Here is an 18121-nt window from a genome sequence, read left to right on the forward strand (position 1 = left end):
AAGCTGGTGTCTCCTCAGGGTGAACAGTGATGCCTGCCTGCCATGTTGTACTTACAGTGGCCTCAACGCCTACTTTATCTGCACGCCCGAGCGTCCCTTCTCCCCTGTGTCATTCACCACCACCCAGCAGGACGCCAGACACCACTGACCCACCCTCGGAACACGTTGTTCACCGCGGGCAGGCCTTTAAGAGGCGGGGCCTTGCCGCCATCTTGCGGGTGGGCGTTTGCTGGCGCAGGCGTGGAGGGACGCGGATTTGAGCTGTGACTGCCCTCTACGTCTTTGGAGCGGGAGCGATGGGGCTGGGGCAGAACTCTTCCGTGCGCGGTAGGGACGTGCTTGAGGCGGAGGGTGGGAAGCGCACAAGGATGGACGGATGGTCGGGCGGGATGGGGTAGCTGCCTACCGACGGGCAGGGGGGGCAGAAGGGAAAGGTGTGCGTGTTCTCGACCCGCGTTCGGCTGACCACCGGGGACAAAATGGCGGCGTGGCTGCCCCTGTGGGGACGCGGATGTCGTCCTGTCCCCCCGGGGTGGAGTGGATGCTTGGATACACGCATTAGTAAAAGGGCCCTATTGTAGATGACTGAGAAGAGCTAGGGTCGGCCCTGAGGAGGGCCCGGAATTCGTCTTGCTCCGCAGCAGGCCGTTGCGTGTGTTCCTGCTCTCGCACCCGGTTCTGGCTACCTGCCGGGTTTTATTGGTGACGGGGGACGGCCTGTTACAGGCACTGCTGTTTCGTTTCTGCCTTTCACTCTGCTGCTTCCGTGTTGAACTTTGCCTTTCTCTGTGCCCCGTACTTTATGTGAAGCTGCCGGGCATAAATTACACGAAATTTTGAGAATTTCTGGAATTCTGATTTATGCTCAAAGCTCGGTACTGTGTAATGGGGATAACAGTGATATTTTCGCTGGTAATGATTCACCCAAATAGTGCCTGAAGCAGCGTTGTGTGTTTTAAATGCTGTTGGGCAACCGGACAGGATGAAAGGGTTGAAATGGATGGAACATAGAAGGTTTCACGTGAACATCAGGAAGAACTTCTTTACTGTGAGAGTGACAGAGCACTGGAACAGGTTGCCCAGGGGGGTTGTGGAGTCTCCTACATTAGAGACCCTAAGGCCCGCCTGGACAAGTTCCTGTGTGATGTACTCTAGGTTACCCTGCTCTTGCAGGGGGATTGGACTAGATGATCTTTCAAGGTCCCTTCCGACCCTTGGGATTCTGTGAAGGCACAGTGGAGAGCTGAGTTACTTGATTTCCTCAAAAAAAAAACAACCCCAAAACAACCCGAGCTTCACCTGCATGGCTGTGATTTCCAGTTGCAAAGATCGTTGTGGCTTATGGCCTTAAGTCAGGGAGCTCCATCCATACCGATTTTGGGAGTCGGGGGGGATACACTGCTGGCAGAGGGGGTGTTGGTAAAGGCATTTGTATAGTTTAAAGTGGGTTATAGTGATGTAGGCTGTGCTTGCTAAAGTAATTGCACCAAGCCCTGAGGATGACTTGAGAATAGATTGCAGCAAGGTTGCATTCCTAAGGGCAGTTTACTGTAATTTATAAGCTTGCAAAAAATTAGAACAGTTAGTATACACTAGGAATTGAAAAGCAAGCTTTGTGGGGAAGGGAGAAAGACATACTCTTAATCAAAGTCCTTCTTATCCCAGGAAAGTGGGGAACAGCTGATTTAGAGCAATTTGGAGGGAGCTTTGTGTACAAGGAGGCAGTGGCATACCATTAATGTGATTTCTGTCAAGATTAAGTTTGATGAGTGACTGGCAGGTCACAGCTCTTTTTTCAGCTTGCGTGTGTCTCAGGCTAATGACTTTTGGAAATTGTACTAATACCTTATTCTTTGCTGAAAGTTAGACACCAGAAACTTACCGTATTTTTGTGGATTAAATTCTTGGTAGCAATTGGAGAGTTAATTGCTTCTGTGCACATTGGTGTGCATATGTGCTGGAAGGTTACTTGTTGGAAGGCAGTAAATGGCATACCTAGTGCTTTTTTTGTTGAGAGTGATGGAGTCACACCTGTTTGCAGGTGTGACTCCACATTGACTGCAGATCTAATGATCATGGTGAGTTGCCTTTTGCTGCTTATTGGCCAGTTCCAACAGCTGTTCTTCTTTGGGTGTCCTCTTTACCTTACAGTTTCAGTTAAATTAAGCTTATCGATCATAATCACATTTCTTGTGGATGCTGTGAGGTGTTAGAAGTATCTTTGTTTACTTGGTTGGTTGGCTTTTACCTATTAGGCTTTCTGTGCAGCCAGTTATCCTGAATGACTTCTCAGTAAGCAAGCATCACATGTTTCTCCAAGCATGGCCTGCAGGAAGATGGCTTCTTGTTGTGCATGGTTACACTACTGGACTGTTATAAACAACTCTTGGGTAATAATTGCCTCTTCATTGGTAACAAAGGGTAAACAACACTTGAAAGTTATAAGCACTACTGAAGGGAAAACCACAAAATACAGGTTTTCATGTCTGGAGTTACTACTCTGCTGCTGATTTTGAACTTAACATGAACAGACCTGAACAGCAGAGGTAACATGGAAGTTGTCTTTTAGGGTCATCTTGGACTGACTTTCTGGGGGTATAGCTATTCTCTGTGTTGTTTCCAGTTCATGGAAAGTAAATAATGTGTCATAATAAGGGTCATGTACTCCTGATGGAGCCAAGACCACCTTATTTTCTTCATGTGCTTGTCAGTGCAGATAGTAAATACGTGTTCTTCCTGCAAATAAAATCTGTTGGAGGTCTCTGGTAGATCCTAAAACTACCTCTATAGCCTAGATGTAGAAACATCCAGGGTAATATTCTGGCTGCTTAAGAGAAGAGAAGCTTTGTGATCCAAGTTTCGTGTTCATTAGGATGTGTCCAAAGAATATAGAAGAAAATAAATTCCCATCATTAGCTTGTTGCTATTTTCATCTTTTCTGTTTACTTCTGTGAGCTGCCTGCTCTCCTGGGGTTGCATTCTTTGAACTCCTATTTCCTCCTTTCTGTTTTTCTTCCTTTCCATGCATTAGGATAAGGGAAGCGTAAAAGTGAGAAAAATTGTGGGTTGAGGTGAAGATAGCTTAACTAATGCAAAAGCTGTACATGCAAACAAAGCAAAACAAGGCATTCATGCACTGCTGCCCATCAGCAGGCAGGTGTTCAGACATCTCTGTGACAGTAGAGCTTCATCACTCATAACAGTTACTTGGGAAGATGAACACCATCACTTTACTGTTACTGGATACCAATGTCAGCGCAGGTTGAGTTGCTGCTGTATCTGCACTGCTTCTTGTAAGACTTGACCTCCATTGTTTCAGGTGTTTTCTGCTGTAGAAATAACTATAACACGCAATTCAAATCCTAGATTACAACAATTTAAAGGTATTTTTGTTGCGATTTCTGCTGCTCATCCTTTTGGACCAGACCATTGTGTTTAATGTTTCAGTGAGCTCCTCCCCTTGCTGCTGCTCTGGCTTTGACTTACCCACAGACTGCAGTCCTTCAGGGGTGTACCTGCTCCAAGTGGAGGTTTACTTATGAGCCACAGTGTTTCCATGGGTATACCTGCTGTGAAATAGACTTCTCCATAGCCACAGTTGGTTTGCAGTGCACCTGTTCTGGTGTGGCCTTCTCTGTGGGCCCCAGTGCCTTCAGAGATACACCTGCTCCAGCATGAGCTTACCCACAGCCACAGTCCTTTAAGGTGTGACCCTACTCCAACATGGTCTTATCCATGGCTGCAGTTCCTCCAGGGGTATACCTGCTCTGTTATGGGCTTACTATGACCACATGCTTTGAGGAGCTCTGGCATGACCTCATGCACAGCCACTGATGCTTCAGGGTGTACCTGCAACAGCATGGGCTTACCCACAGCCACAGATGCTTTGAGATGTACCTTATCCAGCGTGGACTTATCCTTGGGCTGCTGTCCCTTCAGAGGTACACCTGTTGCAGCACAGGCATAATCATGGCCGCAGATGACTTGAGATGTGCCTGCCCTGCCATGGATTTATTCACAGCCACAGGTGCTTTGGCATGTCCTGCTCCCACATGGACTCAGCCACAGGTCATGGTCCCTTTGACGTGAGTTCACACTGGAGTCCCAGCCTGTCTAGTTACCAGGATTGCGGAAACAGCAGTGATGCTCTTGGCCATCAGCCAGCCCAGATGCATTGCCATTGCTGTTACCAAAATGTTGGCAGGCACAGCAGAGTAGGATAGGCGGTATAGTACTGTGGCAAGCAGTGAATGCAAAAAGCAGCCACTAATGAGCACTAGACTCTAATATACAGTAAGGCAAGCGAGCCCCATGGCAAGCACAGGGGAAAGCATAACAGCTATAAATTCAACCTAGCATATTCCAATCAAATCTGTCATTGTCTTGAACCCTTCTAGCCCCACACTGGGCACCAAAGAGGACTTGTGGTTTAACCCCAGCTGGCAACAAAGCCCCACAAAACCACTTGCTCACCATCCACCCTCCCACCCCCAGTGGGGTGGCAAGAGAATCAGAAGAGTAAAATACATGTTGAGATGTAACACAAGCTGTGCATGCAAGCATAGCAAAACAAGGCGTTTGTTCACTGCTTCCCGTGGGCAGGCAGGTGTTCAGGCATCTCCAGGAAAGCAGGGATCCATCATGTGTAATGGTTACTTGGAAAGACAAATGCCACCACTCCAGATGTCCCTCCCCTTCCTTCTTGCCACAGCATTATATGCTGAGCATGGTGCCATATGGCATGGAATACCCTTAGATCAGTTGGGATCAGCTGTCCTGGCTGTGTGCCTTCCCAACTTCTTGTGCACCCCCAGCCTACTCACCGGTGGGATTGGGTGAGAAGCAGAAAAGGCCTTGAATCTGTGTAAGTACTGCTCAGCAGTAGCTAAAACATCCCTGAATTGTCAGCACTGTTTCCAACACAAATCCAGAATGTAGCCCCATGCTATCTAATAGGGAAAAAACTCAACTCCAGCCAAAACTGGCACATACAGTAAAAAAGACAGTATGATCTATTATAAGAAAAAATATCTTAAGCTCTTTATGTTTGTGTGTATAGCAAATTAATGTGGCCTTCAGGAAGAGATGTAGGGGGTCGCTGAAATATGAAATGACAATTACTTTAAATTCATAATCTCAGTTTGTTGGTCTGGATGAGCTATGTACAGTTATGTGATAGGTGGCTGGAGGCATCCCTCAGGTCAGAGGGATCTGGGTTAGCTGCAGATGCGCAGAACAGCTCTTCTGAATGTGCTGCAAAAGCTACTGAATTTTAGCGCAGACTTTTCTGCTTGCACTGTGAGTCATAGAAGTATTTTATCATCAGAATCTTTTCCTCTGCTGGTCTGTTAAGCTGACCTGGACTTTTGCATAAGTGCAGTAGGCGATGAACTTCCTTAAGGTACAGCACCTTAAAGGGAGGTTCAGTTATAGGAGTCATCCTTCAGAGTCACTCTTTCCCCTTAGTTTCTTAAGGTGGAATGGATACAGTCTGTCACCATCCCCTCATGTTATTTAAAAATGTAGGTTAAGATTCGATCCATTGGCAATGCATTGGCTAGCAACTTGGGCAATCTTTGGAACTGCTGCTTTTCTGAAGTATCTAGTATGGGTAATCCCTTGTTTTGCCTGCCACTGTTGTAGTTGCACTTAACATTCATCAGAACTCAAACTTGTCAGACCCACCTTGTCCCTGAACTGTCTGGGTACCTTCTTGCTGCAGTCCCACTCTGCTTGAGGAAACATACTCAAGTGAGAAGATGAAAGGGTGCTGCAGACTCTCTGCAGTGACTTTCCTTGGGAGAACCTGCTGCCTGTCATTTAAGCTGTGGCTGTTCTTTGGATTAGTTTGGACTGTTTTGCTAAAGTAAAACAGATTTTCATAGAATCCCTTCTTCAATTTCACCTCCTTGCTTTTCTAACCTATTGAAATGAATGCATTATTCTGACTAGTTTATAAAGGGGAGATAAAAGAGTTGAGAACTCACTGGATGGGTGTAAACCACTGGATTTACGCTATGCTTTCCAGGGGGTTTATTGTTTTAAGGAATTTAGGAGCAGGGAAACATGCCCTAAATTCTTTGACGTTAAAGATGTGTTTTCTTCTGTGTCTTAATATCACCCTGTTGTTACAGGGAGGGTCTCAGTATATGTGGGTCTCTTCTGTTTCATGTACTAAGAAAATGAACTCAAGGATTTCTGCATTTCTTACTCCTTGTGTAAAACTCTAAAGGAGCACCTACCTTCCCTGCTCTTACAGGGCTACAGACATCATACAAGTATTTGTTTAATTCCACTTATTACTATATCCAGACCCTTGTGGATCAGTGTGGTGTGTGTGAGCTGACACACTATTTTAGCAGAGGAAAGGGCTTGATAAGGATTTCAGGAAAGGCTGTTGGGCAGGGGTGGAAAACCTTCTGCACTTCTTTAAGTGCAGACTTACAGTGGCAATACAGCAAGTCAATTGACTGTGGAAAGTAGCAAGAGCTAATAAAGATTTTTTGTTTCTTAGCTTTTGGTGTAGTAATATCTCTTTCTCCAGAGATGTCATCTGACTTAGCATCTTTCAAATACAGTGCAGACATGGAAGGACAAGGTAGAAATTCCCAACTGGAGACTCCTAGTTTAAGTTGTGCAGTTGTGCTGAAACTTAAATTCCTGCTTGATTTCTTTATCTGTAGAGTCAGACAAAAAGTGTATGTACGTGTTAGGAGTACGTTTGTGAGTAGAGTTGGTGGATAAAGAGCAAAGAAAGAGCACCCACTTGCTGCCCTGAGAGAAATAGCTGGGGCTGTTGCTGCAGCCCAAACCTTTTGAGCCAAAGTCCAGAATGTTTTCATGAGGCAGAAGAGAAATAAATAGATCCACAGAGAAACAGCAAAACTCCTTGCTAAAAAGGAAATTATTCTATGTGAGCAAGACTGCAAAGATTTTAGGGGTAACTAGATGGAAGAAAAGTGAGAATGAAGAGAAAAGCGATGGTGAAGAGGATTTTTTTTTAATGGAAGTTGTCTTTTAGAGAGTCAGGGCCTAATCCAGTAAAAATAAACTCATGCTATTATTCTTCAATATGACGGGGTTTGATCTTTTTTCTTTCCAGTACACCACAGTGGGGATTTAATCTAAGCTGTTTTTTGTTGCTGGTGGTAGTATAATAAATAATTTCCACATTGCCAAACACCTGTTAACTTTTTTTTAGTTACAAGATGCATTATATTAAAAGCAATTTAGTACCCATACCCTGGGGGGGGGGGGGGTGTTCCTGTTTAGGTAGTTGATGTTGAGTGTTCTTCTTTAATGACTTTTCTGCAACTGAAACAAACAATAGTGGGTTTCTTTTGCTGCTACAGGGTGTACTTAAAGATGGTTTAATGTGCTGGACTTGGAAAGACTATTCTACCAATGTTGATACCTGAGATTTCTAAAATAAAAGGTTAAACCCTCAAAACCCTGTGTTCTGTCCTTGTGCAGGAAAGGACTGGAGTGAAGGAGAACTCTGATTAGTAGAAAGGGGTAGATTAACTAGGCAAGTGTCAAAAGAAAATACTCCTCTAAAGTACTGCATTACTACTACAGAACAAAAAGGTCTCTTGGAAAGTAAATATGTTGCCAGAAGCATGAAGGCATTTGCTACTGAGTAGTTTTATGTATGCTGTGGTCAAAACCTGAGGGTTTTTTTTTTCTTCTCTCTTATTGTAGTTGAATGGATTGCTGCGATCTCCTTAACTGCTGGAGCAGCTGTGGTTGGCTATCTAGCTTACAGATTTCTCTCTAAAGACAAATGCTCCAAAGCAATGGTGAATCCCCATATCCAGAAAGATAATCCCAAGGTAGTCCATGCATTTGATATGGAAGATTTGGGAGACAAGGCTGTGTACTGTCGTTGTTGGAGATCTAAGAAGGTAAGAATATAATAAATGATCCATTTTTGTTCATGTGTATCTATCTTTCAACAAAACTTATTTTTAAACTGCTTTATTTAGAGGAAACTTTTTTCACCTAAACTATACTGCAGTGGGATATAGCATTGTTTTAATCCATAAAACTATGTAGATTTATCCTCTCACTCAGTCTAAAGCCTGTAGATCGGTGCCAATAGTGAATAAAATGTTTCTCTAGCCCTGAAGAAGCAAATCTCTTGAAGGAGAGCCACTGTATGGAGCAATCACAGTTGTGAATGACAGATACTATTTTGTATGCTGCTGGTGCTAATACTGAGGCTTATCCAAAACTACTGGCATGTTGCCAGTAGCAGCTCAGAAGCCACAGTCTGAGAGGACCTTAAACACCTTTTACTAGAGGAAGTTACAAGTTTACTCTGTTAGTTAGAAAGTACCTTGCCCCTAGTTCATGGTATTAATAATACAGATTAATTAGCTTGATATACTAGAGCTGGTGTCAAATTGTAACTTGCAGTGTCTGAGCCCATCATTAAATCTTGTAGACGGGGTGACTGTGCAATTATTTGGGGAAAGCCTGACTTGCACAGATGGTGTTACCAGTTTTCTGTCCTGAATTTCTTGTAATACTGCTGTGTGCTGCAGTTAGCTACCTTTTACCACACAAATGAGTGCAGCAGTGAATTATTTCTAGTGGTGATGGAAGTAATCTAAAAAGAAGTCATTGTGATTAAAAGCTTTTGAAGAATGTAGACTGATGGACTTATTGCATTTCTGCCTTAGCAACTCAAAATGGTTATATGGGTAATCCTAAAGTAAAGCCAGTGAGATCATGATGGCATATTTTAAGCCACTCTTTTAGAGCAGTTAAAATTCTGGTTTAGACACCACTCCAGCTCACTTGCATATGAAGTTGGGTTGACTCAGTTTGCCTTAAAATAGTGCTAAGCATGATACCTAGCCTTTCAGTAACACTAAGATCAGATTTAAATCTGAGATAGAGATGCATGACATTTAATGTAACTGGGCTCTGTATAATTTATCTGTAGTGGTAGTTCTGTGATCTGTAATGAGAGAAAGCGGACAGTGTTAGCAGTCCTGTCCATTTACCACTGGCAAACATTTAAAAGCTTTTTCAGAAGTCAGGGTGCTAATGTGTGGAAACTGAAGTAATGCAGAACTTCAGAGATAAGGTAACTGAGGCCAGCAGCCTTGAAATCTAGCACTCTCCATCAGTGGACTGAACACTAGACTTCTCAAGTCTTAGGCAGTTGTCTAATTGGGCCGCACTCTGCAGTGTTACAGGTGCGGTATCTTCTGCTGCTGTCAGGTCTGACTTCATTAACTTGTGGGTGAAAATAACTCAGGAAGTTACATATTTGTAGCTGTATTTGGTTTAACACTGAAACACTACTGAGAGTTAAACAGCATCACAACTTGATTCTGAAATAACCCTGTGGAGATGGGCTCATCTTCCCTGCTTTGTCCAGAGTTTGAACTGAAAACCAAAATATGCCTCCCCACCATGGCTAAAATGTCCTCCATGGATTAAAGTGCATATTGTATGATTATACAACAGGGAAGTGTGTACATTTACATGCAGTGCTGATGGCTGTACAGCATGCAGGTACATGCATGCGTACACTAATATTGCTGCTAAATCTTTCTGTTAAGTCTCAATTGATGTCCAGAATGTAGTGGTGGAAGCTACCATGAGGGCTACAGCTTCAGAAAAGAGAAAGGGGGAGGAGAAAGGCTGCTCCAAGTATCTGTACTTTGTTGTAATATGTGAATTCGGGTTTACCTCAGATTGAAATAGTGTAGGTGCCTCCCTCAGGCCTTCTGGAAAAATACAAAAAAATCCTAACTGGAACCTTGGTGTTTGTACATTCCACTTCCCACTCCATTTGCTAAACAAAAATGGAAGATCGTGTCTGGCTTCAGTGGTTGCATTGCAGCTCCTGCAAATATTCTAGCTATTGTTTGACACCGTCTTCTCTGTGTGAAATAAAAATGTTAAGAAGTATGTTTTAGCATATATTGAAGGGCGTTGTCAGTTTAGGAACATACTGTCCTACTGAGTTAGGGCTCTGTAATCACACACCAAAAGGAAGTAGATGGGGCTACCTTATAATGAGTCCATTCTTAGAACTCTGATCTGAAAGGCCTTGCAAAGGCATTAAGGAGGTCAGTGGAAAAATTTGAAGGCATTTGTTTTCTTTTACTGGCGCTTAATAATGATTATTTTAATCAGCATGCTGTGCTTCAAAGACTGCAGTTTCCAGTTTTGTGCTGCCTTCTTGCCCTGGTGGGTTAACCTTGCACGGTGGGTGGCTTTATCTTTAAGATGGTGTGTGTGCTTCTTCAGTTCATGCCAAGTAATAAGATACAGAGACATTCTTCATCACTCTCACATGCTTGTCATCCTTGGAAGTAGCTAGCTAGCATTATCTTTCTTGCAGTTCTCAAACTAAGATCCTGTTAAAATTTGTAAGATCATGTTTATGATGGCAGAATGGTAGAATATGTGTGCTTCCAGTGCAGGAAAAAAAAAAGGCAGTTAAGTACCTGCTGTGTTTAAACAAGTGGCATATGGGGATCTCTTCCATGTATAGGTTGGAAGAAATGTCTTCTTGTATCACTGTGTGAGCATTTCTCATCAGATTTAGCTTCACCTGAGGCATGAGGCTGTTAACAGATCTAGTAGCATTATGAACCATGGGATACTTCAGTGTGCACTGATGGTGTGCATACACTACAGCTGACTTCATTTGCTGTTCTTCCTGTGCAAGGAATAACAAAACAGTTTGACTGTATCAGGGTTTTTTTGGGGTAACTCTTCAAAAAGCAGGATTCTGTTCAGTTGGGTTTTTTCTTACCTAGTATACTTAAAAGGCTTTTTTTTTGTGCTGGCCAGTCTCTGGGGTGCATGTGTTTAAGAAACCCACAGGTGACATCTTCAGGTAAGTCTGTCTTTGGATGAAACTACATGTTAATGTTAGTTAATAGGTAGTTCTATAAGTGGTCCTTTCCTATGCAGTGCTGTGTTCTGCAGGCACTTCATAATAGGCAGTTATATAATAGGTAGATCTATAAGTGGTCCTTTCCTATGCAGTGCTGTGTTCTGCAGGCACTTCATAATATTGTCATGTTTTGTGGAAAAACCCAGTGTTCATATTTACAGTGTAGAGGCAAGAGTTTTGTCATGAACCCAAACTGTAATTAGTCTAAAGTTAAAACATTTGTTTTCTTACTCTTCTGCGTTTTAAACTGTGGGAGCCAGGGAGTGAGTGGTAATTTACTTGCATTTGCAGTGACCTGCAACGTCTCTGTCTTCAGAGAAGCATTGGTCCCTAGGCTGCAGGACAAGGAATTCTGATACAGAATAGCAGAAGAAATAGTGGTAGAGAATCTAAACCTTTGCAATGTCAAGAGAAATAAGGTGGTCTGTTCAGATCACTTCATAGTTTCTTCATCTTTTGCCACTACTGATAGCCTGCTTTATTTTAACCAAGGATGTATGTGTTGTGTCAGGCCCAGGATCCATCTGGTCTTCAGGGTGACCAGGTGGGTGCTGTGGAAAAGTGGTGATTTTTTTTTTCTGAGAAGCTCATGCCTAGCGTCCCAGCCTCTGGGAGCCAGCTGTTCTAAGACAGCCAATGCAGAGAAAGAATTCAGAGCAGTCAGTTAATAGTTTTAAGATGTCTCAATGCAATCTGTAGCTTGTGAATCCTGCCATTTTTGACACTTAAAAACTTGCAGTGATGGTGACTGGTATTCCATGATTCTGTAAGGAGTCACGTGGAAAAGGCTAGAGGTAATAGGTACAAATTACTCCTGGAGAGATTCTGATTAAATACAAGGGAAATTGATCACAATGAGAACTATCAGCCATCGGAATAATCTCCCCAGGGAAGTGGTGGACTCCCCAGTGTTGGACACTCTGGATTCAGCTGAACATGGTACTGGGACATCTAGTGTAGGTCATGCTTTGCAAGAAAAGGCTGGACCAGGTGATTCTTGAAGTCTCTTCCAACATGGTATTGTTTGATTCTATGATTCTTGTTGCTGTAGCTGGACCTTGGCTTGCCTCCTTGGGGCATATGAGATGTAAATGTCTGATGGAAGCTGGATCGATGCTTCTGTGAAGACCAGTGGACAGTGGTGTTGCATGGAAAAATAATTGACTTGGGAACATCTGAGTTGGAAGCTGGTCAGTGTTCCGTGAACATACATTCTTGTTTTCTCAGATTCTTCCAAGTATCTGTCAGTACCTACTCATTCAGTCACAAATGACTGATATGATGATAAAGTTCCTGCATGAATCAGCATACATGAGTGTCGTGGTTTAAACCAAGTCCCCCAACTCCTGGAGAGTTAGGAAGGAAAATCCAAGGAATGTAGCCCCCGCGGATTGAGATAAGAATGGTTTAATAGCTAAGGCATAACACAGTGATAATAATACAGCCAATAACAAGCGAAAAGAATACAACACCCCACCAGCCACCGACCCATAACTCACTCCACCCTGCCCGGCTGAGCACCTTGTGCTCCCTCCTCCATTTTTCCTCTAGAGCCCCACCCCTCCAGCTCTCCCGGTATGCATCCTGGGCATCACGTGCTATGGTATGGAATACCTCATTGGCTAGCCTGGGTCAGGTGTCCTGTCTCTCCTTCCTTCCGGCCTCGAACAAAAACACCCTCAAAACATGCTCAAACCATGACAATGAGTATTCTAATTCAGGGTTTCTTTATTCGCAACATCACGTGCCATTTAGACTGTGGATTTTGACATTTTGTAATTGTGAAAAACAAAACTCCACCTAGTCTCTCCCCCCTCTTCCCCATATTGCAGCACTAACCTAGGAGACATGTTACTTTATTTTTAGAGCTCTTTGAATATTTTTTTTGCAATTATATTGTCTTCATTATATTGATTTTGTGCAGTATTTTAAACTCTTATTCTAACTAAGCATGGGCAATAGGATGTTATTTTTTTTCCCAAGGCTATGACTGAGTTATGAGTATTGGGATCAGTGGAGTGTTGAAGACTTTGTGACTGTACTGTGAATATTGCTGTTGCAAAGACAAAAGCTGAGTAATGTCCAACTTTTGCTTGCTTAGAAGTAGTGGGAATCAAGTAGTAATGCAGAATACTGGTGTGTGATTGCTGTGATCATCTCCAGAGTTTCTTGTGCACAGGAGGCATAGCCCTTAAGTGATGGGATCTAACTTCACTCTTGCTTCTTCACAGGATGTCCTTTGGCTCTTGCATGTGAAGAGCTGATCAGGCACAACAGGATTGTTATATGGGCATTCTTTTTACAGCTGCTTAAAAGAGTCTCTGTGGGTCTTGCTCTGACCAGGCAGTTCTAGTTTTCTTTTTTTTATGAAACAGACATTTTTTCAAATTACCTCCTCAGTGCTACCCATAAGAGCCTTTGTTGAATAGCCATGTCACTTGGAAGTGCAGTTTGTTTACATTAGCAGGTCAAAATCCTAATGTGGAGGCCAGCTTGTGGGAAGAATCCTTTGTGTCAATGAAATAATCTACCTGTGTCAGGATGAAGCAAATCTGGCTTGCCACTACAGCTGTCTAGAGGTAGGACTAATATGTAGGTGTGTCTCTTAAATAAGAGGTGAGCTAGGGAAGCTGTCCTTTTTTTCATTATGTGCTACAGAAAACGAGGGGGAGATAATCGGCTAGGATCTCCTCCTGTTTCTATTACTCACCCCACTTATCTTCTGTAACTTCACTCAGCTCTGAGTGCTCTCCAGGAAAATGGAATATGGGGTAAGGTTGAGAGCAAGATACTCCAGGTAGGTTACTGTTGCGGCTTGGGCTGCATTTTCCTCATGATGGCCTGAGGCAGGAACATCAAATAGAGTGGAGCTGCTGCTTTTTCGTAACAAGCCTCTCATCCACCCTGTGCTCACATGGACAAAGCTAGTGTTCAGCCAGAACTCAGGGAGACCTGTGATCTCAACAGAAAAGTTGTGACCTGTGGTCACAGTGGGATTTAATGAGATGTGGTAATGAACTGTCAACCTAGGTTCTTAATTCTGACTGTGGATGTACTTTAGATGTATTTATTCTTTCTTTTTTCAGTTCCCGCTGTGTGATGGCTCTCACACAAAGCACAACGAGGAAACTGGTGACAACGTTGGGCCTCTGATCATCAAAAGGAAGGAGGCATAGAGTGGACAGTAGAAGCTACAAAATGAATGTCTGACAATTCCTCTGTTCACTTGTAATTGGGGGAAAAACCACAAATTCTTTGTCATGTCACTGAAGACTTTCCAGTGTAATATGTACATCAGGCTTCAGCATGTGTATTTTCTCTGGTGCTTGTCTTGTTTTAATCACTACAATACATAATTTTCTAAATAGTCATGGTTTAAATTTTTGTCCTGTAAAGCGTGTGTACCCTCTCACCGAGTACAAAACTAAAATGACGCACAGAATGTACTTCATCAGAAAATAGGTGTTAAATTTTATTTTCAAATACAGTGTACAACTCTGAGGCTATTCAGTAGAATGTGTGTTTGAAAGGTAGATCCTAAAATCCTGGAGGGGTTGTCAAGTCACAGGTCTAGATACATTTCTATGTAAAAGGTAGTGGCAGGAAAGAAATTGTGGCGCAAAATGTAGCTTAGACTCTGATTATGCTGTATTTTCTGCAGGTGTCATGTTTGGCCTGTTACACTACTGTTCTGTGTGGCTTCTGTGAAAGAACAAAGTTGCTAACTATGTACAGACAGCATAACAGTCTCGAAGCAAGATGGGGCTAAAAGGCAAGTTTACCTTTGATTTTATAGCAGTGTTAAAACTTGACCTTACTACCATATGGTATCAGGAACATACTAGTGGAACTGCAGACCTGTATTTAGAGTAGCATTAGGAGGATGATCTCTGTGAGAGCTTTCTGAAGAAAACAAGTGGAATGAAGTACTCAGAGTGATGGGCAGGGGGTGACAGGGTTGTCTTTGCTGCTAGAAAGCCTTAGTTTCATTTGCAGACTCTAGCAGTGAAGCTGACTTCCCCAGACCACAGGACACTTCTGTGGGGGAGGCTATGCCAATTTATTCCAGAAGCTAAAAATAACTAAAACCCCACCCATCATTATTGTCTGCTTCATCATTGCTCTGGCTGGTTCCGGAGGACTCTTCCTGCTGCAGGAGGAGGCACACCTTTCTTACTAAGTGGCCTTAGGCTCTATGTGTCTTAAATAACTCCTGCCTCCCTGGGCTAACTGCCGATGTGGTTCAGCTAATTTTACCAAAAGAACTGACATGGCCAGGGAATGCTTTGGCAACAGTTAGAAACAAGGAGGAAAGGAGGGATGAGACAAGGATTGCTCTTATTCCTCATTTGTAGGGCACTTGCCTGTCTTGCTTGACACGGTTGCATTAACAGCTGTCATGTTGGTTTCCTTAAATTAAATAGCTTTGATTTATTAACATGTGAATGACTACAAAGCAAAACCCAAAGAGTGGGGTGGCTGAGGGCAGTTTTGTATTAAACCTGGTCCATTAGCATAATTGCAGCCTATGTAAGAGTGAGCTCTCAGTGTCCTGAGACAAGAGAGACTACCTCAGAGCTAGAAGAAAGGCCTTTTCAAGAAGCTGACATTTTATCCTAGCCTCTTAAGGATTCTTCCAGATGATAGGGGCAGTAGAGGTTTGTTGGTTGGTTGGTTGTTTTTAAGGGTGTGTTTGGTACAACTGGTTAAGATTGAAGAAAACTGTATTTTTGATGTAGGACTTTCAGAGGCTAAGGTCTTAGCTGACTGGTCTGAACTTTGTCACAAAGCATAAAAATGGAGAACGTGGCACAGAGGTAGAGAAAGAAGGTTTGCAGGAGACTGCTATAGTAGGGGCAGCTACTGTCTGTGAGAGACCTCTACTTGTAAGAAGTTGCAGTCAAATACATTTAGTTTCTATTGTTCCTGTTTTGACTGTAAAGTTACTTGATATTTTTTAAATTTGGCTGAGTACTGATGCATATGGAAGGTTGTTTTAACCTTAAACTATCAAATATTTTGCTTTTATCCAAAACAAAGTTACTTCTGTATTATTAGAATATGACACTGGATATTTCTGTATTTTTGTCAAATACACATTTGGGCTCATCTTAATTCTTGAGGTTGTAATGTCTCTGTTACCATGGGTGTGCTGTTTCTTTCAAGCGGGAGTTGCATTGGGAGTAGTGCTGTACACCAATACTACTGTAATCATAAAACTGTGTCTTAGTTGGGTTTTCCTTCTGAGACTTCTTTTTTCCTATTAACAGCAAAGTCTGGCTGCTCTTGAAGGAATTAACAGTTCACTGAAAGCTGCATTGATGTTCTGAGAGATAAAGTTCTCAAGTTTCAGATGAGTCTCCTGAGTCATAAAACTATTTCCTGGAGTTTGTCAATAAAACATTTCCTGGAGTCTGGGCATCAGGGAAGGGGGTTCTGTAAGTTTTTGTTCCTGGGAAGCAAAGATGCAGAAGCAGAGTCTTTGTTGATTTAAAATTTGGTTTGTTTTGAAGAAGTGTCACATTTCTGAATGTTGACACAAGAGTGGTGAAATCTTATTTTGATGTATGTACAGTTTTCTGTACAGTACCTAAATGTTCCTGTGGCTCATGTATGTGAGTTGTTTGAACATGAAAATGAGCATTACAGAGAACATTTAATATTTTTTTTTTGCTTAGTACAATAGGTTATCATGTACCTATTGACATAATAGGTCCATGTGCTTGCTTGCTCTTGTGTTTTCTGAAATCTCTGTTCCTTAGTGCTTTCCTCAAATAGTCTCTACAATATGAAGTGGATTGGTTATTTTACCCAGTTTTAAACATTACAGAGTTCTGCAGATGTGCAACCTCACATTGAAACTTCCACATGAAAATCTGGTACACATCCTGCATGTTAAAGCAGTGGAAGATTCCTGTCCCAGAGTAAAATTGTATCTTTGTTCGACATGGTTATTTTTCAACATGTAAGTGTTCATTAGGAAGGTGAACAAATTAAAGTACTGATTCTGCAGTAAGTGTGTGACTCATCAAAATAGTCTGAATGTGAAATACTCAAGTGCTTCTGGAATCAACATTCTTGAAGAGGAGACAGCTGTAAATTACAGGTATTCTCTGCATATGGAATTCAAGCACTCTATCTAAGGGACAGTTTCAAATCATAGAATAGAATAGTTAGGGTTGGAAAGGACCTTACGATCCTCAAGTTGCAACCCCCCTGCCATGGGCAGGGACACCTCACACTAAACCATATCACCCAAGGCTCTGTCCAACCTGGCCTTGAACACTGCCATGGATGAAGCATTCACAGCCTTCCTGGGCGACCCATTCCAGTACCTCACCAGCCTTACAGTAAAGAACTTCCTCCTTATATCCAATCTAAACTTCCGCTGTTTACGTTTTAACCCCTTCCCCTTGTCCAATCACTACAGCCCCTAATGAAGAGTCCCTCCCTAGCAAATGGTGGAGGCCACCATTGCAATCACATACTTGTCCACTAGGAGGAAACAAACGCTATGCAATGGACACTCCTTGATGTGGGCAGTGCTGATTTTAAGGTTCTTTTTAATACATGCATATGTTTGTGTCGCTCTTTTTTTTCCAGCAGCATTGCTGTCTGTCTGAGCCCGGGCATCTAGAAGTGTTGCATAAACATATTTGGGACTAAGCAGCTTTTCATGCACAGAGGCTTGTGCACTTAGGAGTTGTGTCACCAGTTCCCCAGCTGCAGAGCTGACCACAGGCCCTACTAAAATTTTCACCATATTGCTGCAGTTTGGATCTTGTTCTGGGACTGTAGAATGGATTCTGCAGAGTTACACAGAAGTTGGACTGGGGTTTTCATTTCAGTGTGATACAGCTAGACAAAGACATGGAAATGTGAGTCACTGCTGTATCACAGTTGTTCAATAACGGAAGAGCATTTTATAATAGCAGGAAGGATAAGAATGTAGGCGTGAAACTAAACATTGGTGTTGCAAAGAAACCATGTCAACTGGCTTCTCTTTAACCATCCTGGACATGGAAGTCTCATACTAAATTTGGCTTTAGTTTTAATTCCTGAAGCTTTGAGGCTGACAAAACCAACCCTGAGCCCTGGTTGGATTAAGCAGAAATGTACGATCTCCCCATAGCGTGTGGAGCACAGAGGCCATGCCCCTATGCCACTGCCACTAGGATGAGTTTATTAGTGCTCAGC

The 18121-nt window shown here is 42.8% G+C and overlaps 1 protein-coding gene across 1 annotated transcript; it reads left to right on the forward strand.

The window, feature by feature from the left end:
- Positions 1-212: 212 nt before the first annotated feature.
- On the forward strand, positions 213-16350 carry CISD1 (CDGSH iron sulfur domain 1). The gene is made up of 3 exons (XM_005153710.3): positions 213-327; positions 7702-7904; positions 14011-16350. The coding sequence occupies exons 1-3, from the start codon at positions 297-299 to the stop codon at positions 14098-14100; spliced, it is 324 nt and encodes a 107-aa protein (XP_005153767.1). The 5' UTR covers positions 213-296; the 3' UTR covers positions 14101-16350.
- The last annotated feature ends 1771 nt before the right edge of the window (positions 16351-18121 follow it).

Source organism: Melopsittacus undulatus, chromosome 4 (genome assembly GCF_012275295.1).
Source record: "Melopsittacus undulatus isolate bMelUnd1 chromosome 4, bMelUnd1.mat.Z, whole genome shotgun sequence".
Classification (NCBI taxonomy): domain Eukaryota; kingdom Metazoa; phylum Chordata; class Aves; order Psittaciformes; family Psittaculidae; genus Melopsittacus; species Melopsittacus undulatus.